Source organism: Fringilla coelebs (assembly GCF_963513975.1).
Source record: "Fringilla coelebs genome assembly, chromosome: 9".
NCBI lineage: Eukaryota > Metazoa > Chordata > Aves > Passeriformes > Fringillidae > Fringilla > Fringilla coelebs.
This window is the reverse complement of record NC_140067.1, coordinates 28,362,133-28,389,638: the sequence shown is the minus strand read 5'-3', so window position 1 is coordinate 28,389,638 and position 27,506 is coordinate 28,362,133. Positions and strand designations below refer to the sequence as shown.

At 53.0% G+C, this 27,506-nt stretch overlaps 3 protein-coding genes across 4 annotated transcripts in view; all 3 read left to right on the top strand.

Annotated features, from left to right (window-relative positions):
- The first annotated feature begins 1,725 nt into the window (after nt 1–1,725).
- ITPA (inosine triphosphatase) lies at nt 1,726–5,252 on the top strand. Of its 2 annotated transcripts, XM_084211646.1 has the most exons (8): nt 1,726–1,850; nt 1,931–1,988; nt 2,153–2,217; nt 2,725–2,798; nt 3,383–3,414; nt 4,029–4,144; nt 4,630–4,706; nt 4,970–5,252. In XM_084211646.1, the coding sequence occupies exons 1-8, from the start codon at nt 1,788–1,790 to the stop codon at nt 5,088–5,090; spliced, it is 606 nt and encodes a 201-aa protein (XP_084067772.1). In that variant the 5' UTR covers nt 1,726–1,787; the 3' UTR covers nt 5,091–5,252. The 2 variants fall into 2 exon arrangements, with proteins under 2 accessions (XP_084067772.1, XP_084067773.1); XM_084211647.1 differs by lacking the exons at nt 1,931–1,988; nt 2,153–2,217 and having other exon boundaries at nt 1,761–1,850.
- Nucleotides 5,253–5,575: 323 nt separating this feature from the next.
- Nucleotides 5,576–11,547, top strand: METTL13 (methyltransferase 13, eEF1A N-terminus and K55). The gene is made up of 8 exons (XM_084211081.1): nt 5,576–5,774; nt 6,543–7,290; nt 7,953–8,152; nt 8,672–8,867; nt 9,088–9,231; nt 9,416–9,625; nt 9,975–10,106; nt 10,956–11,547. Exons 1-8 carry the CDS (start codon nt 5,622–5,624, stop codon nt 11,228–11,230), a joined length of 2,058 nt encoding a protein of 685 aa, XP_084067207.1. The 5' UTR covers nt 5,576–5,621; the 3' UTR covers nt 11,231–11,547.
- An 8,815-nt stretch (nt 11,548–20,362) lies between these two features.
- The window catches only part of DNM3 (dynamin 3), a gene marked incomplete at its 5' end in the record, with an annotated part of 166,970 nt that continues 159,826 nt past the window's right edge, over nt 20,363–27,506 (top strand). Inside the window, one exon of the mRNA XM_084211335.1 lies at nt 20,363–20,508. Coding sequence (XP_084067461.1) covers nt 20,363–20,508 — 146 coding nt within the window. The remainder of the gene's footprint in view (nt 20,509–27,506) is intronic.

Sequence of the window (27,506 nt, the reverse complement as noted above, 5' to 3'; positions counted from 1 at the left end):
GCAGCCTGGAGGGTTGGATGTGATTCAAACTGCCTTTCCCAGCTGGAGTAAAAGCAGGGCTTTTCCCCTCTGTGAGAGCTGACCTCTCCAGGTGGGAATCAGAAAGGCAAGCTGGGTTTTTCCTCCTGAAGTATAGGCTGGTTTTAACATCATTTTAACACACATTGACTGGAAGGGACAAAAGTCATCCTGCCTGTGCCTTTGGCTGCTCTCTGCCTGCAAGGGACCATGAAGGTGGATGAGGAGGGCCTGTGTCTCTCTCCAGGGGGGCTGCAGGTCTTGCTGAGCTGTTTGGTACCATGTCCTGCCAGCTGGAAAGTGAGTTAATTCACTCCTGTTGCTGCAGAGGCCTGCCACTGCCTCTGCCTTTCTCCCACAGCCCAGCCTTGCCTTTGCTGCTGCTGCTGCTGCCCACAGCAGGACCTTGGTGCCACAGGAGTCCTGGTCAGAAACATCCCAGGAATAGAATTTGCTAAGCAAGTTTTATAGATTTATTTCCCCCCCCCCCCAGCTGGAAAGACCATTAGAAGTGTCTGCTCTTGGGGTGGTACAGAGCAGTCCTCCACATATTCCTTTGGTATTGTGGTTTTATATTGCAGCCCGTGCTGTCCCATCCTGGACTGGTGGCAGAGAGAACTGCAGTGAGCAGAAAGGGAAGGGGTGTTGTTTCCAGCAGCGTCTGCATGCTTGGGGATTGGTTTTCACTTAGGAAATGTTATGAAGGAGCTTCTACAACAAAAACAACTCCTTCACCCAAGCTTTGGGTCTGTTTTACCCATTCCTGCATTGTGCAGAGGACGAGACCATCAGCTGCTGTTTTCCACATGATTTCTTTTGTACAGGGAATGGCATCTTCTGGCGAAAGCAGTGCATTCCTCCTCTCAGGTTGCTGTGTGAGCCTGTGGTGTGACCCCAGATCCCCATGCCTGAGGGCAAGGGGGGCTGCAGGGATGGACACAGGTGCAGAAAGGCCTCCTGGCTGCGGCAAGAAATCCCTCCTGCGGTGTCCCCTTGCACAGCAGGAGCTTTGGCAGGGTCTGGCAGTGAGGAGGGGTCTGGGTAGACGCTGGGAGAGCTGGGACTCCGCTGCTGCTCCTTCCCAGGGCCTGCTCCCCCCCTGCACTGACCTGTTCCCACAGGGCTCCACAGCAGCCCGACAGACAGAATCGAGCCTGAGGATTTTGCTGCAGCCGCCAGCTGCTCCTGCCTTTACCCGAGATGCAGGCAGGGAGAGCTTCCACAAGGCAACCATCAGTGCACTGCTGTGAGCTGCTAGAATTGGCTGTTCATCGCTTTTAGGTTCAAGTCACTCAGTGCTGGGCTTTTCCTGGGCACAGACGTTCCCAAGGCACAGCTCTGGCTGTGAGAGGCACCACCAGCAGCAGACAAACAACGACGGAACTTTATGGCTCCGACACAGGACACCCGATGACAGAAAACACAGAGACGCGCTTGAGGTGGGAGGCTGAACAGCAACAGAGCTTGGAGCACAATCCCCTTGCAATTTCCCCGACTACAGCTGATTTTACCTCCGGAAAAGCGGCGCGGGCTCCAAAGGCCGGGGCTGTAAGCGCTGCCGGGGCCGTGAGGGGGCCGGTTGCCATGGCGACACGCCCCGCCCTCCGCGGGCCGGCAGTTCCCGCCTCTCTGGCGTGGGCGGACGCCCTCCCCATTGGCTGGACGCTGCGGGGCGGGCGCGCTCCCCATTGGCCGAGCGCTGCGGGGCGCGGCGGCGGCGCGGGCGCTGATTGGCGGCCGGGCGCGCAGGGGCCGCGGGCTCGGTCAGCATGGCGGCGCCGGCGCGGCGGAGCGTCGTGTTCGTGACAGGCAACGCCAAGAAACTGGAGGAGGTGAGGGCGGCGGCAGCGGGCCGGGCCTGCGGGTTTGCCTCTGTCCCTCCCTCCCCTGTCACCCCCTTCTCCCTGCGCAGGTCACGCAGATCCTCGGGGACTCCTCTCCCTACACGCTGGTGGCGAAGAAAATTGATTGTAAGTTGCTGGCAGGGCCTGGCGGGGTGCGGCGGCCCGGCCCCGCCGTGTGTGCTCAGCACCGCTCCGCCCCGGCCCGGCCCCGCCGTGTGTGCTCAGCACCGCTCCGGCCCGGCCCGACCCCGCCGTGTGTGCTCAGCACCGCTCCGTCCCCCTGTCCGCAGTGCCCGAGTACCAGGGGGAGCCAGACGAGATCTCGGTGCAGAAGTGCCGCGAAGCCGCCCGGCAGGTCACTCGCTCCTTCCCCTTTCCCGGCGGGATGGGTGTGGAGGGAGCCCAGGCAGGGACACTGAAGGATCCAAAGCGGCCCCGCTGCTCTCCCATCACCCGGCTGTGCTGGTTTGTGCTGTGTGCTCTAGCGGCGAGAGGTCACAGAAGCTCCTTCAGGCCCGGTGGCTGCAGGACAAAGATTTTGATGTCTGCTGAGCATTCCAGAGCTGGCTCTGGGATGGGTGTCCTGCAGGCGTGCCTCTGGAACACAGGCTTTCCCTCTCCTTGTCCTCCAGAATGGCAGGGAGTGTTCAGCTCTGCTTGTTTTTCTCCATGAGAAACCTTCCCTGCTGTTCTTCAGCCTCTCTGGCCTGCCTGGGGGGAGTTTGGGTTTGATTGTGTCAGTCTGGTGTGTGTTGCCTTTGAGGTCGAGTGGAAACTTGAGGATGGGATGGAGCAAGGGAAGGGGTTTAGAGGCAGTGCCTTCCTTTAAGTCTGATGTTCTCCTCTTGGACTGTCACTATAGGTTCAGGGACCTGTTATAGTAGAGGACACCTGCTTGTGCTTCAATGCCCTGGGGGGCCTCCCAGGACCCTACATGTAAGTGGCTGTTCCCCCTTTCATGTGCCAGGGTTAGGGGCCCAGGCTGGCAGGGTGGGCTCCACACTCCAGGAGCACTGGGGTCAGGGAGGTGGTGGCTGTGCCCTGCCCTTCATCCTGCACCCCGGGGGCTGCACTGAGCTCCTTGAGCCCTGTGGTAAGTCATGGAGCAGGGATGGACAGACAGACGTGGGCTCTTGGCTCTGTGGTGCCTGCTCTGGCAGCTTGGGAAGCTGTCCAAAGAGCAGTAAAGACACCAAGCCTTTCAGCAGGACTCTGCCATGGGTGCTCCATAGGCTCTCCTAGGGACAGCTTTAATCCAGAAGATAACAAAGTTATTATGTATTTATATACACAATAACTAGGATACAGTAAATTAAACACCCCATTGCTGTTTCACTGTGTCCCCTTCAGCTTAAGAGGTAAGTCTGTCCTTCCTGGGAAGTAGTCCAGAATGATGATCTTACAGCACACTGAGAGGGGTTCAAAGGCCTATGAGAATGTAAGCAATAATGTCACAAGGATGTCTGTATTGCTGAGAGATAATTGCAAAAATTGATCTTCCCTCTTTCCTTCCTTTTCAGAAAATGGTTCCTGGAGAAACTCAAGCCAGAAGGTACTGCCCTCATGTCACTGCTCTGTGTGTGACCCACTCCTTTGCCCCTGAAGTGGCTCCCTGCCCATGCTGGGGGATCCAGCAGGTTCCTCCAGCCTGTTCTGTGCCCTCCTTCCCGGGATGTTGTTTTTCTCAGTAGCTCCATCCCTGGATTCCCAAACTCCTCTGCCTCTGCAGGCTGGTGGCAGGGCTCGTGGGAGCATCTTGTTTGTCCTCAGTGTGACCTGGAAGATCTCTTGCTCCCTGTGGCTTCAGAGCAAGGCCCTCTCCACTAACACTCCCCTCCCCTGCTGTGCCTTGACCCCACATTTCAGAGTGTGACTGCAAATCCTGTGCTGGTCTCCTTAACATGAGCACTAATCACTTTCAAGCACCAGGAGCTTTAGTTATGCTGGGTTGCTTCCTCTCCCAGATTCTTGGCAGGGCTCTGGAGATGAGATCTGAGCTCTGGCCTCAGCCACAGCAGGGATCCTGCCAAGAACACGCTGGTGCCCGAGCTGTGTCACCTCCCGTGGTGCTTGGGAGTGCCATGTGGAACACATCCGTGCCTGGGTGGCTGTGCTGTGCTCCCAGGGAGCAGCAGGCACTGCAGGCTCCCTTCTGTGTCCCCCCAGGGCTGTACAAGCTGCTGGCTGGCTTTGAGGACAAGTCTGCCTACGCGCTCTGCACCTTCGCCTTCAGCAGCGGCAACCCCGAGGAGCCCGTCAGGCTCTTCAAAGGCCAGACCCACGTAGGTGCTGTGTGCTGGGAGGAGGGCTCTGCTGCCACTGCCACAGCAGCACTGCCCCTGCTGGGGACACTTGTGGTGGCCTCTGGGTGGCTGGATGTTGGGAGCAGGCTCGGGGCGGTGGGTGCTGGGGGTGCAGCCCTTTGTTCCGTTACCTCAGTGTGCTCAGCCCCATCTCCCTCTGTATTCAGTTCTTAGGGAGTTGTATTCAGTTCTCCCTCTGTATAACAGTTCTTAGCTCTGGTGTTTGGAGAGGTCAAAGCACTGTCACCATAGGGCCGTGTGGGTTTGGAGCTGCTGACTTTGGTGACATCCTGGGGAGGGGACAGCACCTGCAGGGCCTGTGGTGGCTGCAGTGTGAGCTATGGCTGCGTGTCTCTGTGTTTGAGAGGTAACTGCAAGGGAAGTGCAGCCTTTAAGGGTTTTTTTATGCTTTTTTTTTTTTTTTGTGTGTTCTTTTAAAGTTTTTCTGTGCTTTCTCATGGCAGGGAGTGATAGTGGAGCCCAGGGGCCCTCGGGATTTTGGCTGGGATCCCTGCTTTCAGCCAAATGGCTACAACCAGACGTAAGTGGTGTTTTACCTACAGCTCTTTGTGTAAGGCAAACCTTGGTCAAGGGTGTCCAGGGGAACTTGCTTGTGAGGAAGGGCATCAGGGGACATGTCCTTTTGGATCAGAACACAGTGGGCGATGGGAAACCCCCGGAACAGGGGTTGTGTTACTACAGATGCCCCCTTGAGCCAAGCAGGGAGGCATAGGGGGAGCTCTCGGTGCTCCAGGGATGTGCTGTAGTGTCCCTGCTCCTGACACTTGTTTCTGTCCCCTGCAGCTATGCTGAAATGCCCAAGGCAGTGAAGAACTCCATCTCACACCGGTACAGGGCACTGAGTGAGCTCTCAGCCTTCTTTATTCAGAGCGACTCGCCAGAGCCCCGCCCCGCTCCCAGCTAGCGCCGAGGGAGCTCACACAGCCACACAGGATTCCTGGGGTCGGAAAGGATCCATGGAGATCCCCGTGTCCGAGCCCTGCCCAGGCAGGGGGTGCATGTCACACGCCGCGCCGCAGACTCCCTCCGCTGCGGGCTGCCATTAAAGCTGCTCCTTTGGCACCCACCGCTGCCTCGCTCTCCGCTCTTTTTGTGTCTTCAGCAGAGCCCAGCGGGTGTACGCTGGTAAAGCTGCGCGCTTGTGATTCGGGGGCGGCTTCGAACCGGAGCCGTTACCGGCACCGGCACCGGGCGGGGGCGCGCCGGCACCGCTGCGCGGTGGAGCACGGAGCCGCGAGCCAATGGGGAACGGCCGGGGCGGAGGCAGCCAATGGAGAGCGGCCGGGGCGGAACCGCTGGCCAATGGGGAGCGGCCGGGGCGGAGGCAGCCAATAGGGAGCGGCGGGCGCGCCGCGCAGCCGGAAGCGGTCAGCGCGGCGGCCACGTGGGGCCGCGGCGGCGGCGGGAGCGGGGCACCGCACTACCCGGCCCGGCCATGGAGCTGCTGCCCCGCAGCCCCGCCGAGTTCGGCTCCGCTCGCTACTGGGACCGCTTCTTCCGCCAGCGCGGGCAGCAGCCCTTCGAGTGGTACGGGGCCTTCCCGGAGCTCTGCCCCGTTCTGCACAAGTATGTGCGGCCCCGCGACAAGGTGAGCCCCGGCTGGTAGCAGCGCTGTGTCCCCTCCGCGCTCCTCCTGGGCGGTGAGCTCTGAGGTGGTTTTGCGTGCAGAAGAGGAGGCTCAGGACTGACCTTATCGCTCTCTACAACTCCCTGACCGGAGCTTGTAGCCAGCTGGGGGCCGGCTTCTTCCCCCAGGCAACCAGCAACAGGATAAAATAACATAGTCTTGAGCTGCGCCAGGGAGGGTTTAGGGTGGACGTTCGGAGGGTGAATTTCTTCAGAGAAAGGGTGTTTAGACATTGGGATGGACTGCCTAGAGGGACATGGTGGAGTCACCGTCCCTGGAGATGTTTAAGGAAAAACGGCATGTGGTACTCAGTGCTGTGGTCTGGTTGGCACGGTGCTGTTTGGTCATATCTTGGTCTCCACGTTCTCAGAGATCTTTTCCAGTCTAGTTGGTTCTGTGTGTGAGAACTGACACAGATGATGTGAAGCCCCCAGTGTGCCTTAGCAAACGGACAGGAGAGACCCCTGGGTGGCCTTGGTCCGGGCAGCTCTGGGGGTTAAAACTCCAGGGTCATTCTCAAAAACACTTGCAGCAGACACATCACTTCTCTGCCCACGGGACTGCTCCCTGTGGACATGTTATCTTGCGCCATGGACAGTGAGTTTGCAGCCCCGAGGGTGTGGTTTTCACAGAGGGCTCCCAGACACGTCTGGTATTTGCTCTTAAAATGGGGGGGGGGGGTATTTCTGGGGTGTTCTCACCATCTCACTGCTCTGTGCTGCTGCCCAGGTTCTCGTGGTGGGCTGTGGGAACTCGGAGCTGAGCGAGCAGATGTACGACGTGGGCATGTGCCAGGACATCGTCAACATCGATGTCAGCGACGCCGCCGTGCGCCAGATGCGGGAGCGCAGCGCCGGCACCCGGCCCGGGATGAGCTACCTGCTGATGGACATGCTCCACATGGACTTCCCTGATGCCCACTTCCAAGTGGTCCTGGACAAAGGCACGCTGGATGCCCTCCTGACCGATGAGGAGGAGGCCACTTTAGCCAAGGTGGACCAGATGTTTGCTGAGATCAGCCGGGTGCTGCAGGTGGGAGGGCGCTACCTCTGCGTCTCCTTGGCTCAAGCCCACGTGCTGAAGAAAGCTGTGGAATACTTCTCCCAGGAAGGCTGGGTGGTGCGTGTCCACCAGGTGGCCAGCAGCGGGGACAAGCAGCAGTTTGTGCTGCCGGTCTTCGTGTACGTGATGACAAAGTTCAGGAAGGTGCCTGGCTCAGCAGCGCAGATCCTGGAGATCTGCCCCGAGGAGCAGGACAGGCCGGTGCGGGTGGAGAGCGCGGAGCGGCTGGTGGCAGCGGTGAAGGACAGGCAGCATTATGCCCTGCTCTGCAGCCAGATCAGGAAAACCCCCTGCAAGGAACAGGTTTCCTTGGATCTGTGCGACAGAGAGAGTGGGAAGCCTCGCTACACGCTGCACGTGGTGGACAGCCCCTCGGTGAAACCTTCCCGGGACAATCACTTTGCCATCTTCATCAGTGAGTACAGCCTGTACCAGGCTGCAGTCAGGTGCTTACCCTGGCCAGGAGCTGCAAAACAGCCAGCCCTTCAGGGCCTGTTGAATTTGGGGCTGGAGAGGGAAATAACCCACCTGTATAGGGTTGGGCTGACGTTTTAGTCCTGGCTTTGCAGTGGGGTATGTGCTTGCCCATGCTGGTGCAAGCAGAGATCTGGCACAGAGGAGCTTGTTGGGCACAGGGACACTGCCTGCCCTGCCTCCAAGGTGGTGATTCCTGCTTGGATGCTGGTGACAGCCAAGTCAGCACCTTGGAGTTGGGAAGGTGTCACTGCTCTCTGTGGGTGTCCTGGCTTGCAGGTCCAGACTGCCAGGGCTGCGCTCACAGAGATGTGTCAGCCTCTGCCAGCAGCAGTTCCCTCCCTGCATGCCTGCAAAGCTCCCACAGCCTGGAGACAGGTCAGGAGCCTGTTGGACCACCCCCTTCTAACAAGATGTGGCTTTTCCAGCTTCTTGCATGAGCCTGCCCAAAACAGGGGAGATCCTCTCTCTCCTGATGGTCGCAGTGCGTGGCTCTAGCCAAGCAGCGCTACCTCCCTAAAATGTCTTGCCATTCCCTGTGGCTCCTCCCTTGGAGGCTGGAGGGCCAGGAGCAGCCCAGGCTGATGGCAGCCCCTTCTGCAGTCCCACAGGGCAGGGAGACCGAGTGGCTCTTTGGCACGGAGGAAGGGCGGCGGCAGCTGGCGGCCAGCGCAGGCTTCGGGCGCCTGCTGACGGTGGCGCTGCACAGGGAGCAGCTCTACGAGGGCATGGCCGGCATCCAGGCGGAGCTCTCGGGGAAGGTGATGGAGCTGGCCCCGCCGGGCCTCCCCGCCCGGCAGCAGGTGAGCCCCCACTGCCCAAAACAGGGCCAGGCTGGCTCTGCCAGCAGGGAAACCCTGTTCTCCAAGGGAGACGAGCTGCAAAGTGTGAGCTGGATGCCTTGGTAGGCAGGAGATGGGCCTCAAGTGCAGCTTCTCTTGGCTTTCCCTCCAGCTGTCTGTCTGTGCTTGGAGGCAGGATTTGAGGTGCTTGTGTGGTAGGATTCAGTACAAAATCCTTGCCCTCCAAAACACAGCATCCCAAGAAAAGCAGAGCTCCAGAAACCCTAAAAGCATCCAGGTCCCTGTCTTAGTCCTGGCTTTAACTTCTCTTTCTTATGTCTTCTCCTTCCTGCCCCAACTCCACACATCTGAGCTCTTGCAAGAAATCTCGCTGTGTTTGTTCCCTGTGTTGGGAGTGAATCTAGTGCAGATCCCCAGCTCTCCCGTGGCATCCCACTGCTCCTCTGCTGTGTCTGCTTCATCCTGGCTCAGTCAGGACAGTGGGAAAACCAAGCCCAGCAGTCCCTGTCCTCTCTGCAGGTGCCCTTCCTGTCTGTGGGAGGGGACATCGGGCTGCGGGCGGTGCGGCACCGTGGCAGCAGCCCCCTGAGTGGGGACTTCGTCGTGGAGGACGTGAAGGGAGATGGCACCTGCTACTTCCGACGCCTCATCTTCCTCCAGAACAGGAACGTGGTGCAGTCTGAGGCACGGCTCTTGGCTCCCACACCTCTCCCAGGTACACGGGGCAGGGGCCAAGGCTGATTTTTGAGGGTGACAGGAAGTGAGAGCAATAGAGGAAGGTGGTAGAAGTCCTGCTGGGACCTGCCTGTCATGCCCCAGAGCTGCCCTGGGAGTGTTTTTACACCATGGGTGGGACAGGGCTGGGGGAGGCTAATTCTCAGAAAGCACCTCCATCTCCCCCCTTGCCTTACTGGCTGGTATCTCCTGTTACTCAGGCCAGAAGAAGAGGAGGAAGGACAAGAAAAAACCCAACCCCACAGAGCCACCTGGAGCCATCGACAAGAGCTACCTGTGCTGTGAGCACCACAAGGCCATGGTTGCGGGGCTCTGCCTGCTGGGGGGCCCCGACGCCCTCCCAGGTGACGAGGCCAGCAGTGGGAGGCTGTGCTGGGGCAGGTGTCCCCACGCCACAGCCCCTTGGGGAAAGGCTCTTTTGGCCAAGGTGCCCCGTGCACCATTCCCAAAGCGGTTTGGGGACGGTGGGTGGGACGAGCAGTGGGATTATGGCATCCTGGCGGCTCACTGGGTGCTCTTGGTTGGCAGGAGAGCTGGCAGTGCTGGTGGTGGGGCTCGGCGGGGGCAGCCTGCCCCTCTTTGTCCACGATTACTTCTCGCAGGCCCGCGTGGCCGTGGTGGAGATCGACCCCTCCATGCTGGAGGTGGCCACGCGCTGGTTCGGTTTCTCCCAGGGTGACCGCATGCAGGTGCACGTCTCCGATGGCCTGGACTACGTGGCCAAGCTGGCAGCTGAAGGTACCATCTCACAGAGCATTTCAGGTGCCCAGTCAAGCCCAGTGGGTGCCATGCTGGGTAGAAGAATCCTGGGCTGTTGTCACTGCCTGCTTCCCCTTCCTGCCCATCTCCTGCTGTGTGTCACAATCTCCAGCCTCACCAGGTCTCTGCAGCTCACAGCCTGTCCTTGCCAACCTGTGTAGAGGTTGTTGCCTCCCCAGCACCAAGGGCTTGTAAAGAGAAACCCCAGCAGAGAAGTCACCCATAACATGGCAGAAGGGGTGTCTTGACCATCCCATCTTTGGCCTTCCCATGTGTGTAGCTCACCTCTTTCCCATAGGATAACAACTGTCTGTGCTTTGTCCTGCAGCACCAGCCCAGTATGATGCCATCATGTTTGATGTGGACAGCAAAGACGTCACGGTGGGGATGAGCTGCCCGCCCCCAGCCTTTGTGGAAAAGTCCTTTCTGCAGAAAGTTAAAACCATCCTGAAGCCAGAAGGTAGGAGGGGAGATGTGGCCATGTCCTCGTGGCCAGGCTGGCCGGTTCTGTGTGGAGTTGGGGCTGTGCCACCATTTCTCATCCTGGAGAATACTGGCTAGCTATAGCCAGGATTGCTGCATGGCATCCCCTTCTCCTGGCGGGTCCTGCATCTGGGTGTTTCAGTGGGCACTGTGACAGCAGGATGGAGTGGGTGGCCTGAGACAAGCTGAGACATCCCAGGGGGCCTGCAGAGTTTTCTGGGAGCAGAAGGTGTAGGCAGTACCTGAGGACAGATCTTGTGGCCACCCGCCACCCGTGTGGCAGCAGGGACGCAGAGCGGGGCCAGGGGCACTGGGGGGACGCCAGTGAGGAAGAGGTTTTCACCAGGGTGGCACAGAGTGGCAGGGAGCAGGGTGGAGTGTGGTCACCAATTGTTGCAGTGTTGGGAGGGTCCCTAGGACAAGGTGAGAGATGAGAATCTTGACTCCAAGTTCTTAGAAGGCTGATTAATTATGATATGATAGATATGAAATTATATACTAAAACTATACTAAAGAAAGAGAAAGGAGGCATCAGAAGGCTAGACAAGAATGATAATAAAAACTCATGACTGACCAGAGAGTCCGACACAGCTGGCTGTGATTGGTCATTAATTAAAAACAATTCACGTGGAACCAATCAAAGCTGCACCTGTTGGCAAACAACCTCCAGAGCACATTCCAAGCAATCAGATAATTATTCTCTACATTTCTTTTCTGAGGACTTCTCGGGAGAAAAACCCTGGCGCAGGGATTTCTCAGAACATATGACAGTGACAGTGGGGGTGTGCAGGCTGCTCTGAGCTCCCTCCCTCTCGCCCCGCTGCAGGAGTCTTCGTGCTCAACCTGGTGTGCCGCGACTCCCGGCTGAAGGAGTCGGTGCTGGCCGCCCTCAGGGCCGTCTTCCCGCTGCTCTACGCGCGCCGCATCCAGGGCGAGCTCAACGAGATCCTGCTGTGCCAGGCGGGCCCCGCGGCCCGGCGCGGCCCCGCAGAGCTGGGGGCCCGGGCGCGGGCGCTGGAGGGGGCCCTGAGGCAGCCGGGCCGGCCCTGGGACAGCTCCTTCGCGCTGGCAGACATGCTGCAGGCCGTGCTCATCCTCTGAGGGGGCCCTGCGGCAGCCGGGCCGGCCCTGGGACAGCTCCTTCACTGCAGGCCGTGCTCATCCTCTGAGGGGGCTCTGCTGCTGCTGCTCCGGCACCACGGGCCTCCTGCTGCCCGATGCCGGCCTGGGCCTGCTGGAAGGGTGGGGCTGGCACGGGAAGGAGCTGCCTGAGGAATGGCTCCGGCACCGTGCAGGGCTGTGCAGCTGGTGGGGTCAGGAAGGGGCTGTGGGACCGGCAGGACTGTGGGTTTGGGTCTGTCCTTGTTGTTCTGACTCTCCTGGCCCTTGATGGTGCCTCTCCCTGCGTCTGCAGTGTTCCTGGTGTCTCTGCAGAGCCCCAGGCCTGCTCCAAGCCTGTTTGTGGATGTGTGTGGGTGGGCTGCGAGCTGTGAGAATAAAGTGCTCAGGGGTGCTCTGAGGCCTGCAGTGCTTTGCTATTTCAGGCTTGTTTCTGAAGCACCCACACTCCTGGGAAAACTACAGTCACCTCTGCACTTGAAAGGCGTCTCCTGGGAGCAGGCAGCTGCCCCGTGAACCCCACTGCCCCCTCACCACTCATCCTCCCCAGACTGCATCCCAGTACATTTCCCCCTTCTGAATCTCTCCAGCCATCACCACTGAACTGAAACCCCCAGCAGGGACCCAGCCCTGGGCTCAGGCTCCTGGCCACACCATCCCACTAACCCAGCTGGTGCAGGTCAGCCTTCCTGCAGGACAAAAGGACAGACAGAAAACATCCACTGGGGTGCTCCCACAGCCCCCCAATCCTGCCCAGGCAGCTCAGTCAAGAGCTGGCCTGTGTGATGCCCTGTGCAGGCTGACCTAGAACAGAGACTGGACAGAGCTAAAGAATAAAGTAGGGATTTATTAAGAGGCATCAATAGATCCACCTTGGGCAGCACAAGAGCCCAGCCAGGGCTGCACCCAAGATGGACCCAGAATGGTCACAAAGTCCCTGACTGGTCACGGGGTCTCTCACTTTTATAAGTTCTGCTCCATTTGCTTATTGGAGTTCATTGTCCCATTCCAGCTTTAGCCCCTGCAGTCCCATCCTTGTTTTTCTCTCTCCAGCCCACAGTGTTTGTGCTCTTGGGCTGGGATTTGGATCATTTGTCCCTGGTACCCAGCTGGAGCAGGAATTGTTTTGTCTCCCTGCTCTGTGCACAGAGCTCACCATCCCCTCATGTGAAGCCCAGACCCACACACTAAAGCAGCACAGAACCTGAAAAATGTAAAAGCTCAAACCTGAGGGATCATGTGTGTCCTGGCTGGTTATGGGCCAGCAGATTCTCATTCATTCATCAGAAGCCATTTTTGGGGGCTTGTCTTTCTCCCCTGCAACAGCTGGTGCCAAAAGGAGCCTGAGACACGGTACCAAGTGACCAGCTTGCAGACAGCACGGTGACAAACTGGTGCTCTGCCACTGATCCTGCACCCTCACTCCGTGCTCCCTTCTGCCACTGGCAGCCTGAGAGAGGACAGCCTGTGAAGCAGCCTTTCTGAGAGCTGCTTCCCAAAGCAAACCCTCCCCAGCTACCTCTCCACAGCCCAGGGAGCTAACAGTGCACCAGAACTAGCTCCAGAAGGGATCTGTGTCTCAGCATCCCTGCTGGGGCCATCTCCCAGCCCTGCAGCTCACACCCCATGTCCCAGCAGGGTTTGGGCTGCCCCTTCCTTGCTTGGAAGGAGCCAGCTCTCCTCCATCTGTGGGAAAGCCTCTGCCACTTCCAAAGCAGAGTGAGAGGGTGTGTGAGCTGAGTTTGCAGTTCCCCAGCTCATGGGGCCATGGAAAGGACACCCTAAAAGGATCTTGTTGTACTATATCCTTTTCTGACCCAGAGATGGGGCAACTGAGAGCTGTTTTAAAAACTTTTATTCCATTTTTCAGTCTCAAGTGAAGGGTGAGACAATACAGGTGTTATAATTCACACCATCACAGTCAGAAGCCAATTAATTCTTGATTACAATACACTAGAAGTGTTTCTTGGCCTATCAGCTTTTGCCACACCATGCTGTCAATGCCTTAAAGCCAATCATCTAAAATTACCCCTCATAGGTCCTACTACAATGCATCTTTTATAGTACTATTTCTCTAAAGTATCCAGCCTTATTGGCAAGGCCATCTTTTGAAACTTGTTTCCAGTTCCATTCCTCTCTCAGCAATGGCATGGCATTTCTAAGTCAGCATTTCTTATCTCAAGGTTTGCATACAGATGCACGCTGTGTGAGCCTTCTGTCAGGCTTTGAGAATTCTCTACAAATCCCTTTCCCACAGGCTCTCACCCCCTGCAGCAGTGGGGACCATGTGGGCACTGCCCCAAGGCAGGAGATGGGGCTGTTGGTGCCCAGGATGCACCATGGCAGCTGTGCTGCCAGCAAGCACCTCCCTCTGATCAGCAGCTGGGGATGTATTTTCATTTTAATTTGCCAGCAGGTTCTGCTTTGGGAACTGCTCTGTTCAGATCCCTTCTCTGATGCTTCCTCTCTTGTTCCCCTTCCCACAGAGGGACAGATGGGTGCCCTACTTTCTCCCTGGGCTAACCTGCAACTTCACAAAGGGAGTAGATGCTTTTTTAATAAGTGTTTTTGATGGTTCCCAGGCCCAGGAGAGCAGGGCTGGCCTGTTCCCTGCCTCAGATAAAAGCTGGCAGCCTGGCTAGGTGCCCTCTGTGTCACCACACAGTCGCTTCTCCAGAGATTCTCCTCCTCCTGTGCTGAGTTCAGCACAGCACAGGGGAGAAACAAGGCTGGAGCTGAAGTGTGCCTGCCCCCATGCAGTTTCTAAAGCTCCTCTGTGATGAGCACTGTTCTGAAAGATATCTATTATCCACCTAGCTTAGCAATGGCAAATTTCTCAACTAGATCAGCAGTGCTGCCTTTACTCTATTTTTAACTTAGTTTGCAATTCTCCACATAATCTTAACCACATAGGTTTGTGTGTGTGTGCCCTTTTTTTTTTACCAAAACCATCTCCTTTCTTCCCCAGGAGCTCGTACAAAGGCTGCCTTCATCCCTCCCTTGTCCAGTCCTGCCTTTCTGTTGTGCTTCCAAAATGCTGCATAACGCCACATCCTGGTGGAAGAACAAAAGCCATCTATTAGAAACAATGTAAGGATGAAATCTCAGTTCGTTGCAGCTGTTCTTGCAGCTACTGACAGCCTGGCAACTTTGGTCTGGAAATTAATTTCAGCTGGAAAACTGGCAAATTCATGAGTGCTGCAAATCCTCCTCTGCAGGTAAAACGCTCCAAGGCTGGAGTAATTGACACATAGTAAATATTTCTCTGCTGGCAGCCAAAACACGGAGCTAATGTATATGTTTGGCAAGGGTGATTCTGTCGAGAGTTTTGGCAATGTGCTCATGTTTACATCCCTTACTCCTCACTTCCTTCCCTTGCAGCGTAGGCACGCTGTCAGTGGCGGGATAGAAACAAGCTCTGCCGTCACTTAGCAACCCCCACTGGCACGGAGATGTTGACTTTTTCCTTTCTGGCTTTCCCAGCACAAAAAGAGCCAGGTGTGTCACTCACCCCACGGCTCAGGTGTGAGGCTGGAGCCAGCTGAGGATGCTTTGGGCTGGCCCCGTCCCTTCTCAGAGCATCACATCCATGTCCTGCTGCTGCTCCAGGGAATGAGACACTGGGAGTTGGTGGGGCAGCCCTGAGTTTCCTGAGCTTGGGTAGAAGGATGCAGAGAGGTTTTTGGCCCAGGGTGGCTGTGGGCAGGCAGCTGTTGGGACGGTGACACTTTGAGGCAGGCACTGATGGGGTGCCACATGTTCAGCCCATATGGTGTCACAGCCCAGGTCCCTGTTCTGGAGAAGAGAATGACACTCCAATTCTCTCTCAGGAGCAGGATGGAGGTGGATGAGGGACATACTGTCATCAGCTCAAGGTACAGCAAGCAGCTGGGAGAGATTTTGCAGCAGCAAAAGCTGCAGGGACCGAGCCCTGGGCTGATTCCCTTCAGCTGGGCAGAGCCTTGGCCCCACTCCCTGGGGATGCTGCATGGCGTGGTCCAGCTCAACAAGGGCTGCAGCAGCCACTCCCAGAGGCTGGAAGCAGGTGGGAATGTTTTGTCCATGCAATCTTCCCTTGGGGAAGCACTTGGCTTGTCTGGCTTTGTGGCCAAGGAAGCAGGCGTGCTGCCAGGCTGCAGGGAGGGAGTGCAGCTCTTTCCTAGGGTGCTGAGGGCTGCAGGGAAACATCTCTGCAGGCTGCAATGCAGCACGGCGCCCTTCTTCTACCCTGCAACGGGATGCACCCGATAAAGAATGCAGCTGGAGGTCACAGGGCAGGAGAGAGGAGAGACGGGACAGGGACTGTGTTGTCCTGCGATCAGTGAGTCAGCAGTGCCCCGGGCTGTGGGGGGAAGGCAGAAAGCACATCCTCTTTACACGGAGAAATGCTGCAGCCACTGCTCTAATCGCAGCTCTGCAGCCACTCTGGCTTTCTTTCACAGGCTTGAGTTCCATCTTTTGCAGCTTCAAGGTCTGAGCTCTCGTCCTGGCAAATGGACAGGGCGTGATGCTGACTGGCACCACTGCAGAGCCAAGCGCTGCTGAAAACCTGGGAGCTGCCCCTTGCCCACCTCCTCCTGCTCTGTGCCCATCCACTGCCTGAAAAGCTCTGCCAAAACTCTCATCTGAAGCAAGGAGGAGATGAGGAAGGTCCCTGGAGAGATGAGGAGGTGCGCAGGAATCTGTTCTTAGGGGAGAGGAGCAGCCTCTGCTGTGCTCTGCTGCCCCGGGCAGGGCAGAGTGGCTCGCTCTTCACTGCAGCCATCTGCAAGTCCCCACTCGGCTGCTTTATACAGAACTCATTTCTCCTGAAGGGAATTGCACTGCTGTGTGCTTGGGAAGCAGCCTGGGGACCTGGTCCAAATGTCCTCAGTGCTAACGTCACTGCCTGGTTAGGGAGAAGTGTCTGTGTGTGAGTTTGTGGGTTCAGCTGCACCCTGAAGCCAGGCTATTTTTGCCATCTATTTCTCTGAAAGTCGTGGCAGGACAAGCTTGCTGTCTGTAGCCTTGATCTGAGATGCACTGGAGGCTGTGACTGGGGGCCCCAGGCAGGCTGTGCTGGAGCTGGTGACATGTGACATCAGACCACACTGTTGGAGTCACCTTGGGGATCAGGACACCCACCCTTCCTGCCATGTCAGGAAAGGTGCTTGGCAGAGGTTTTCTCTCCTTGCTGAGCCTGGCACGCAGCAAAAGGAAATTATAAACATTGTATTTTATTGTATTGTATTATTAGGGGCACAACTGAGCACAGCAGGGTAAAACCAGATTGTGTTTAGCTGGTTAAACAGTGAGCAGCACAGCTCTCTGCTCCTGGGGGTTGCCCCTACTGCTCCCCCAGAGAACAATTTCTTGCATGGCCCCCTGACACTGATTTGGGTCTTGTATTTCAGGGTTATTTGTTACAAGAAAATTTGCAGCTTTCTAGTAGCACCCCTGTTTCCTTTAATTTAGCCATTCTGAATCTTGGCTAATTCAGAAAGCCAGGCTGGGCTCTGCACGGGGGTTTGGAACAAGCTGTCCAGAGAAGTCAGTCAGGAAAAGCAGAGACCTAAAGATATGCTTGGGTGCCTCTCCTCTCTCCTTCCCTGCTCTCTTGGAGGTGTTGGAAAAGTGAGAAAAAACCTCTCATGATAACGCAAGCATCCATCATGAAATTGTTTGTGCTTTTTCCAGAGGGATCTATACTTGGCCGCTTGTGGCTTTTATTTTTGGAGAGGGGAAAGTGGATTTTTGTAAGTGCTAGAGTGGCAGGGTAAATGTGAGCACTTAATGGCTTTAACTCTGCTTCACCAGACAAAAAATTTTGTTTGGAAACTTCCCAGACTTGGGGGAATAACTCAAACTTTTCCTAATCTTTGTTTGTTTTCCTAAATGGTTGTTTCTTAATTTCCTAAATTAGTTGTTTCCTAAAATAATTTATTTTAATTGTGGAAGCAGACAAAGCTGTTATTTAAAGCCCCCACAGAAAGGACAGTTCCCTGGATGATCAATTTGAAGGTGTACATGGTGCTGCTCTCCAGGCATCGTGTCTTTCTCAATCTTCATTTATCTCTTGTGGAGATGCAATCCTATGGCCAGGCTGCTCCTCTATGGATCTTAATTATTTCATGGGGGCAGCACAAGGTGCTCTGGACACTCATAATGTTCTTCCCAACTTCCAGCCTCCAAAGAAACCCACGAGCTGGAGGAAGGCCAGGCAGCTACTCCAGTGCCTCCTGGCACAGCTCGCTCACCCAGGAGTGGGGACAGAAACAATCATGCTGCTAATTGGCATAATTATGTCAATAACTCCCAGGCTCCCAAGCAGACAGAAATGATGGCAAGGCTTTTCCCAGAGGCTGTGATCTAACTGCAGAGGCGAGGAGAAACCGTCTGCGCCTCGTGCCAATTCAAATCCCTTACTTGTTTCCAGAGTTATAGGTCTGCCTGCTGTATAGTAATTTTTCACACTTATTGAGAGCTCTGGCCAAGAAGTTTTGATAATCCAGATCGTTAGTCCCCGTCAGCCTGCGGGATGTTCACAGCTCCCTTTGTTTTGCTTTTCCCGCTGAGCGAGGCCAGTGTCTGCTCCAACAGAGAGGGGAACTTTTATCACTGCACGGCTCCAGAGCCTGCTTTTTGCATATTTTCATGATGTGACTGCTGCCAGTAATCGCAGCTAAATCTCATCTCTGTTGTGTGCCTGAGCTTTTAGCTCAGCCTCAGCGTGCGTTTTTAATTGAACCCGCTGCAGTGATACGGCTCGGACCTCTGTGCTCCCAGCCCGCTCCTGAGCATCGCCTGCTGCCCGCCCTGCCTGGTCCGGCTCCTCCTCCTCCTCGGAACGTGCCCGAGCCTGGCAGAGCTCCTGCCTGTGCCTGGGCATTGCACAGCCCTTCCCAGTGGTCAGCTGGGGCTCCCAGGGGAGAGGGCAGCGTGGTGCTCTCATGGCCAGCACACATCTCGGGGCTTTAGCTGGTCACAGTGACCCCCAGATGTGTCACAAAGTCTCTTTTCCCAGCCCGGCGGTCAAAGAAGGAGTCAGAGCTCTTCAGTTCTCAGTCTCAAGATTTTTTATTGTTTCTTATCTATAAAATTCTTTCTCCTGTCCAGCCGAGGTCCATTCAGCAAGACAGACAGATGCACTCTGCCTGCCCCCAGGGCAGTGTTATCTTTTTATACGAAAAACTACGTGTACAATATTTACAGTTACTTCCCAATACCTATCACCTATGTTGGACAGTGAGCTTCTACTCTAAACCAATCTAAAAGTGCCAACATCACCCAGAAGACAGAGGCCAAGAGGAAGAAGAAGGAGAAAGGCTGGACACGCCCAGATCCCTCCATCTTGCCCCCTGAACCCCAATCTAAAAACTCCAAAACTCTATTTTTCACCCTGTGACAAACTAATTATTATTCTACTTAGACTTTCATGGCTTGTAGGTCCTCATATAAGGTTGGTAATTCGCTCCATGGGTCATAATCAAAGTCACAGGTGTCTTGGGTCTCTGAGCCCCCTGGCAATCCAGGACAGCCAGAGGGATGTCCTGAATTCCCACACACACACAGACCTGGCTGAACCATGCTCCTGGTGTCCAAGTGTCCCAGCACCGCGGTGGCCTTGTCCTCGGACAGGGACATGTGATATATGTTATACAATAATTCCTGCTAAAGGAAATTAAAACCACAGCATTGTGTACCAAGCCAGTGTCGGACAAATAAAGAATGGAGATTCAAACACCAGGAGGGCAATGTCTCTCAGGATGTATATTTCAAGGGATTTCTTTCCGTCTGACAAGACTCCAGCAGGAGGCATTTGATAGGCATCATCAGAAATTTATGTCAGAAAGTTTTCACCTGACAGGACTCCAGGAATTATCCACTGGTTCCAGGAAACGCGGCAGCAAGAAAGAAAAACTATGATAATATGCTAAAATATGCTAAAGAAGGGCCCCTTCCAGAGCCCAAAAAACTGTATGAAATGGATCCCTTCGAAATGACATTTTGGAGACCCACAGGGATTTTGGTGTGATAGGTAGCAAATCCTGAGTCTCCCTGACTCTGATTGCCTGGCTCAGAGTCGACTCGTTTGTGGCTTTTTCCAAATTTATACTTTGATAATTTAATAAATTTCCTTAATTATGAAATGGGAGTATTCATTCATAACAAGCAGAATCACAGAATGGGTCAAGTTGTCAGGGAGCACAGTGGGTCAGCTGGTCCAATGTCCCAGCTCAAGCAGGGTGATCCCAGAGCACAGGCACAGGATTGTGTCCAGCTGGCTCTGGGATATCTCCAGTGAGGGAGACTCCACAGCCTCTCTGGGCAATCTGGGAAAAAGCAATCCCTAACAAGCAAGCTCTAAGTGATGTCCAGATGGTAGAAAGACAAATTACTTGTCGATAGAATTGCCTTGTTAAGGTTTATGGCTCGACACGTTTCAGTTATCTCAGACCTAGGGGGAGGTTACCAAAGGGAAGAAGGGTGTACCACTCTTAGCTGACACAAAGAATGCAGAATTTAGGGGTACAAGGCTGTTTGGCAGAACACCCGAGATAAGGAAGAAACTAATTAAAACAGCTGAGCAACTGTGCTGAAATCAGCTCTGGCTGGGTAAGAGGTAATTCTGGCAGACACTGACACTGAACCAAAAAACCCACTAATTTAAGAGAAAGACTGAGCATGCAGATTAATTAGCACTGGAAGCAAGAGAATCATTACCGAACAGAAGACTAGTTAATAAGCGAACTAGATAACTTGTAGCCAATAAACATCAACGCCTTGGTTTGTTAAAATCCACAAAAAGGGAAAACTTCTGACAGTTGTCGCGCTGGCTTTGTGGATTTGCCACCCAGCCATCTTTCTGCGCAGAACTACAAATAAATCCAACCCCTTGACTCTGAGCGTGGAGGGGCCTTTGGCACAACGGGGAGGAAAACGGATTTTGGGACAATCGTGGGACAATCGTGGGACAATCGTGGGACAATCGTGCGACCGGTACCGGGACCCGCACTAGAGGGGGCGTGGCCGCCCCGCTGAGGCCCCGCCCCCGGGCCCGCGGAGGGAGGGGCGCATGCGCAGTGCGCCGGCCGTTACCTGTCAGCGGCGGCGGGCGGAGGAGGCGGCGGCGGGATGGAGGGGCTCATCCCGCTCGTTAACCGGCTGCAGGATGCCTTCGCGGCGCTGGGCCAGAACTGCCTGCTCGACCTGCCGCAGATCGCGGTGGTAGGCGGGCAGAGCGCCGGCAAGAGCTCCGTGCTGGAGAACTGCGTCTCCAGGTGAGGGGCGGCCGGCACGGCACCCCCGCTCCCCCCCCGCTCCCCCTATACGGCCCGCGGCGCGCGCTGTTCCCAACGGCCGCGGCGCGCGCCCCCCCTCAGGGCGGCCAGGGCGGGGGGGCGGTGTCGGGCGGGGATGGACGAGGAGGGGTTTTTGGGGGACGGTTCGCGGCTCCGAGCCCACCGTGGGTGCTCGGTCCCCACCGAGGATGCTCGGTGTCCCTCCCCCCGCGATGCCTCGGGGGTGGCGAGGCGGGCCCTGGCCCGGCAGCGCCCGTGATGCGATGTGCGCGCTGCGGGGAAGCCGCCGCGGCTCCGGTGCGAGCGCTTTCGTGTGCCCGCTCCGTGTGTGCGTGTGTGTGTGGGGGTGACCGCTGCCTGAGAGGAACACGGTGTTTAAAGCCCCAAACCGTAATTTCGGTGGCGTGCTGGCTCTGGGCGCCTCATTCCTCCCATCCCATCGCGTATAAATTCGCACCATCCCGACGCGCCCGTGGGTATTCGAATCACGGCGTCATTAAGGTTGGAAAAGACCTCCAAGATTGTCAAGTCCAACATGCGCGTCGTTTCCAACAAATCGCTGTCAGGAAAAGGGGAAGCCTCACGATTCAGGCGGTGCTTTTTGACGGCCAGGCTGTGCCAATGGAGACTTCCCGAGGTAAACATGGGCTTCACGTGCTGTTTGATGAAGCTCCTGCTGCATTTGCCTCAAATAGCTGTGGGCTCCTGGAGGGAGGTGCGATCCCAGTCCGGGTTATAGGGTCGAAATACTGTTGTGTGTCGGTGATTGGGGTCTTTGATGTGCAGAGCTCTTCACGGAAGGTAATATTAAATGCTGTGACACTCCACAACCTGGCCGTGTGCCAGGCTGCAATAGCTCTTGATACCCGGTATAAAAATACTGTATAGTGGTTTTTCATCCCTCCTTCAGAACTGACTGTGTTAAATGTCAGTTCTTCCTCTTCTTTCTCCTTGAAGACTGTAGCTAGCTACTGGTGTTGACAGTACTGGCAAGTCTCTCGAGTTTGGAAAACATAAATGAGATCCTCAGAAAGCACAATTGGCTATCAAATTATTACTGTTCTCTTTAAACAAGTTCTTAAAAAGTATTTTGGTAACCTTTTGACTTTTTGAGCTACATGTCCACAAAGCTGTGCAAAGCACATGTGCTAAGGGGAGAAAGCACTTTCATTTTTCTTGTCAGTGAGGCTATTTTGGTCCCTGGGGTCGGGGCTGAGTGAGGTGGGCTGATGTTGGTCTCTGGATCCAGCTGTGCCGGTGGAAGATCATTCTGCTCCCAGATGCTCGTCGCTGCTCGGCTGCCCGAGGGATCTGCTCCATCTGATCCGCAGGTGGAGCTGTTCTTTTGAGCTGCCTGGATGAGCCTGGCTGGAGCAAAAGGTGAAAACGAGCAGTTTGTGCTGATCTGGCCTGTTTGGCCAAGAGGCTGGAACGAGCTGCACGAGTGAGGTGTGGGCACTTCTAGGAGGAATTGGGAAGGAGAGCTAAGGGCAGTAACTTTTTTCACTCGTGTACTTATTCACTGTGCAGCCTGCAGACACTTCAAGACAGTCTCTTCAGAGAAGAGATTACGGGCTGCTATGAAACACCAGAATGTCTCTGTCACATGGGATTTGGAATTTGGATTCTTTCAGCCTGGTTTCAGAGTTCCACATTGTTGTTTTATGCAGTAACTTCTTGAGATTCGGCATGAACTGATCTGTAGTACCTCCCTACTTGCAACCTTAAAGCCTGTTGCAAAAATGACATTAAACTGCATTGTTTCAAACCTATTCCACAAGACTTGAGCAGGGATATTTTGCTCGTGCCTTTCCTCCAGACTGAGTATGTGTGGTCAGCAGATGTGCCCTGGCTAAGCTGTGAAAACTTGGTTGTGAACCCTCAGAACCAGATTAATAAATACCCATGAGCTCAGAAGAGGATTTTGCTTGTTAGATCAGCAGACAAATGGCCTGGGTCTCTTTTTAGTAAGCCATAGGATATTCCTGTTTTTATGGGATAATGCAGCTGCTCTCTGCAAACAAGTTTGTTTCATCCACATCTGTCTTAATATGGCTTGTAGAGGTAGAAAATCTCCCTGTAGAGCCGTGCTGCCCTCATTTCTCTTTGTTACTTGTATATTGCATGACCTCTAGCAACCACAGAGCCAACTTTGACTAATAGTAGCACGGCTTTGAAATTGACATGAAAATAAAACAATCCTTGCATTGCTCTGAAGTTTGACCATTAGTTCTCATGGCTTTTGTTTAGTTTTATTTGGTTTGGGTTGTTTTGTGGTTATGGGTTTTTTTGTGTTTTGTTGGGTTTTTTTTTATCACATGAATCATTATCGTTAGTAGATTTTGAACTCTTAGCCTTCAGATATTCAAGATCTCTTTTCTTCAGGAGTAGCTGTAATTGGTCTGAGGAAGGCACAATATCCTCCATGGTGTTGCTACAACCATGCTGCTGGTTGTTAACATGCATTGTCAGTGGAGCTGTGGTAAGGCTGGCAAGGTGTTTTTAACTCTAGGATCAGGTTGTTATTCCCTGCTCTCTGCAGCCACCATAGCACTGTGGGTATTTCAGTCTTCACAAGACCTCTGGTTGTGCAAAGATTACTTTTTTTTTTGCACTTGGACAGTAGAAACTGTTTTCTGACTTGCAGGTGGTGTCAAGAGTTAGAGCTGCTTTATGGCTCCTGGGAAGCCTGTTGGGCTGTGCAGGGTTATCTGCCGCCTCGTTTATGCACTGCCATCACTTTTCAGAAGGGTTGTGAGGAATCTGGTGTGCCACAGATGGGTGGGCTGCAGGTGGCCTGGGAGTGGGAGCCACGTCCTGCTGAATGAATGACACACATCCATCACTGCCTCCAGGGTAGCAGCAAGGCCTGTTCAGGTGCACCCAGGATCCTTAATGACTAGCAGCAGGCGGGGAATATGTTGGGATTAGCCCACATGTGTTTTGCATAGATGTGGTGTTGAGTGAGGATGGATTCTGCAGGAACACCCAGAACTGCTTGTCTTGTTGTAGGCTGGCTTTGACCTAAGCTGGAATCAGTGTGTCAAATCTCCCAAAGTGTCCATTGTTGTTGCTATTTGGATTAGCATCCCCTGAGGAATGTGGAGAGTTTCCTCTTTTCGTACTACTCCTCTGTGTGTAGGGAGACAGTTTCTTTTGGTAGTCAAGGGCTGTGTGTGAAGGTTTTTCTCTCAGGATTCTGGTTACATTTAGATACAAACAGCGATTCTGAGAGCACCTGAGGACAGCAGTCATTTCCATTTACGGGCTAGCCCTTCATGTGTTCATAACTGGAGCTCATGGTGTGTGTTTGAGGAAATGAAGTTGTCTGAAGAGCAAATGTTCTTCCTACCTCCTTCTGCTTGCCATTGTAACAGGAGTAAATGTGCCCAGAAAATGTTGAGCCAGCATTGAAGCAAAGGATCTAATGCAGCCTTCTGGTAGGGGTTGGTTGGAGAGTGATTCAAAAGCACAAAGGAAAGTCAAACAACAAATGCCAGCAGATTGCCAGTGGGAGAGGCACTCGGCCTCTCTTACTGCTGTGCTCCTGAGCAGCTCAGGGCCAGGAGCCTGTACGTTGTTTGTGCTTTTCAGACTGGCTTTTGATAATAATTAGGTTACTTAAAAGAAAACTACTGGCAGGAAGCAATCCCTGTAAACTGTATTTGGAGAGAAAGCACTCTCTATTATTTCATCTAGAGCCAAATGGGTTTTTCAGATAACTGAAGGCACAGACAGCAAGCTACCTTGTCAGGGCCTCCTTCTGCAGAAATCAGAACCTTGTTTTACTCTTAAAAATAGCAAGAAATTAATAATTAGGTTTCCAACTTGAAAGCTCTTCACTTCCCTTCCTGCTTAATAGAATACAAACTGCATGAGGCCAAATAATTGTTTTATAAGAGATGTAAACTCTTGATTGTAAGCCTGTCAGTCATAGTGAAACAGGCACTTTCATTTTAAGAGCCCGAGGTCTGATTGTGTAATTCAGCTTTACAGCTTTTTGATCTGAGATGCTTTTGACAGTCTTAGGGCCACTGCATGTAAGTAGAGCTATTTATTATGACATATGTAGTGATTATTTCTTTTTGAAATTACTGTTCCTCCTGTGCTCAGCTCATTCTGTTCTGCTTGAGATGGCGGTTGTGAAAAGACTGCGTTGAGTCATTAGGAGAAGAGAAGGGACTTTAACTCTGGCTGCTAGAGCAGAAAATTTCTCTGAATAATGTAGACATATTTAGATTGATGCTTCCTCGGGGAGATGTATTAAGATTGGTGCAGGTATTTTATTCTTTTAGTTACTAGGCATTGACAGAAAAACTTTTTGACAGAAAATCTCCTCGTTTGTGAAACAGGCAGGAAAAAGCTAAGCAGTCAAACTGAATACAAACTGAGATGTGGTGCTGTGTACTCCTTTTTTAATCTTAAAGATCTTCTGGAAATGAGAGTCAGCCACTCCTTTTCCTGACTAATTAAGACACAGTACAGCTTGGAGTACACTATTGAGTATATTAGCCTAGTTATCAAAATACTCTGGTGCAACAAAAGCAAGAATCTGCCGGGTATTTAATTTATTAGAAACAGCAGCAAATGAGACAGTGGCTCATTTGGGTTTCTTCCCTGAATAAGGTTTTGCATTTATACATTGAAAAGCAAACTGGCTCTTTAGATGGGATACAGATGGCCTGGTTTTGTCCTTAAATGTAACTCCATTGTCAACTTAAAGTTCTTTTTTTCTTCCTTCAAGTCTTGAGAATTGATATATACAAAGTAAAGGAAATGTGTATTAAAAAACAGACATGCAAACAAATATGCTGTTTTTTCAGCACCACCCCATATGTAATTTTGTCCTCTAAAACTACTTTGAGGATTTGTCTCTTTTATTTTTGGCATGTAAATTTTGCCAATTAAGAAAAGCTGTACTCTGTCGTGAGGCAGGTATAGTGTAGGGAGCTCTGACCTTTATCAGGCAGTTCAGAGATGCTAAATCAGTAAGTGACACTTCACTTTTGTGAAGTGTACCTGTGAGAATACATAGTCTTACTATAACTTCAACATGCTGTGTACTACCAGGGTATTGTAGCATTTAGTGAACACAAGTGCAGTATTTGAAGTCTGTGCTCTAGACTTCAGAAAAACTTCAAAACCCTGCAAAAAGCAACGTTCAAAAAACCCCCAGTCTGGTCTCAAGTGCCTTGTGAGAAATCAGTGCTGCAGGTTCAGTGGCAGTTGTTAGTGGGAGTTCAATCCATCAAGGTAATGCAGGTGGCTGCCCTCCTCTGATCATTTTTAAAGGAGAGCAGTCATCTCAGGAGAGGCTTGTGAGTTGGGTTTTTTCTTTTTTTCAGACCATAGATGTCGCTGCAGGCTCCCTGCCAGGTAATAATTAGCATTGACTCCATGACTGCTGAAGGCTGATCAGTTGCTTTATTCTCTGTATCATATATTATACTATACTTATGAAGAAGCTCGTAACCCTTACAGACAGTCTGATACAGCTCTGACCTATCTGATCAATCCATCCAAAACAACATCCAGTGTCCAATTAAGAAATCCCCCTTTGGTAAACAAATCTCCATAACACATTCCACATGTGCACAAGAACAGGTGCAGCAAGTGGAGATAAGAATTGTTTCTCATTCTTTTCTCTGAGCTTCTCATAGCCTTCCCCAGGAAAATATCTGGGAAAGTCTGTGCCTGCTCTCTGTGGCCAGAGAGCTGCTGCCACACATAGGAATCTACTTACTTCACTTTATCCAGACTTCGCAGGTTTTTAATACAGAGGCACTTCTGAAAGCTTCACAGATTGTCTGACTCTTGTATAATATTGTAAATCCTGTTACTCACTGCTTTCAGGAAGGAGCCCACACTTGGCATTTTGTAGTGTTGAAATCAACAAGTAACCAACACCTCTGTTGTCTTGCTGTTTCTTGATGGGCATTGCTGCTGATGTTTCCAGCTTCTGTCACTTTCCTGTGTAGATGAAATAGCAAACAAGGATTTCCAGTTTAGATAAATAGATGTTAGCAATGGGATTGTTTGGACATTCACCAGGAAACATCCGGAGTGATGCTGCGATGGATTGCAGCACAGACATGGAAGTGTGGACACTGCTCTCTGCCACTCTTTACTGTGTGACCTCAAACAGCTTTTTAAATATTACCCACATGTGTATCCACACATGCCTTATCTGTATGTAGAATATAGATTTTTATTCATTTATTTTTAACTTGCTTCTACCTGTAAAGGAAGATGGTAGCATATAATCTTAAAATCAGTGTGGGATAACTGTTGTCTAAAACTTGCTGTTATGCATTTCTCTTGTTTCAGTGATGGCTGATTTAGATTTGTGTGGAACCAAAACTGACCCTTCGATTCTGCTTTGCACAACTGAGATGAGCTTGTGTTTGCTCATCCCAAAAAGGCACCAGCAATAGCTTAGTCATTGAGAGAGAGATCATACTTGCTGAGCAAATTGATGATGCTCCTCCAAGTATTTATGGGTTTCTCAATACTGCCTAGATTGCAGGCTTGAGGGGGAGAGACTTTTTAGCTTTTTCTGGTGTTTAGCTTTTTCTTACTGTTTTCGTGGGGGTTTATACATCAACAGTAAATACAGAAGTCTGAATTTCCCATTTGCTGTGCTCGTGTGTAATGGGCTACTGAGAATCCCTTTAATGCTGTGTGTCTGCAGTGTAAACCTGCAGTGTAAATATGCTGAGAACAGGAAATGAGCATTATTTAACTGTGACCTTGCATCCTTTTCTTCAGCAAGTTGCATGGAGATGAACAAGGCAGCATTATTGAACTAGAGAGGAGCAAAATCCCACTTAACTGGGTGCTGGGCTTTGATGTGCTGCCAAGCACTGTTGTCTGTGATAGCCTCTGGGATGTAAAGGAGACTGTAGCCAGAGATAAGAGAGATTTTCAACCCTAGTGTCTTCTGATAATGTCAGCTTTTATAATTTGTGTGTTGAAGT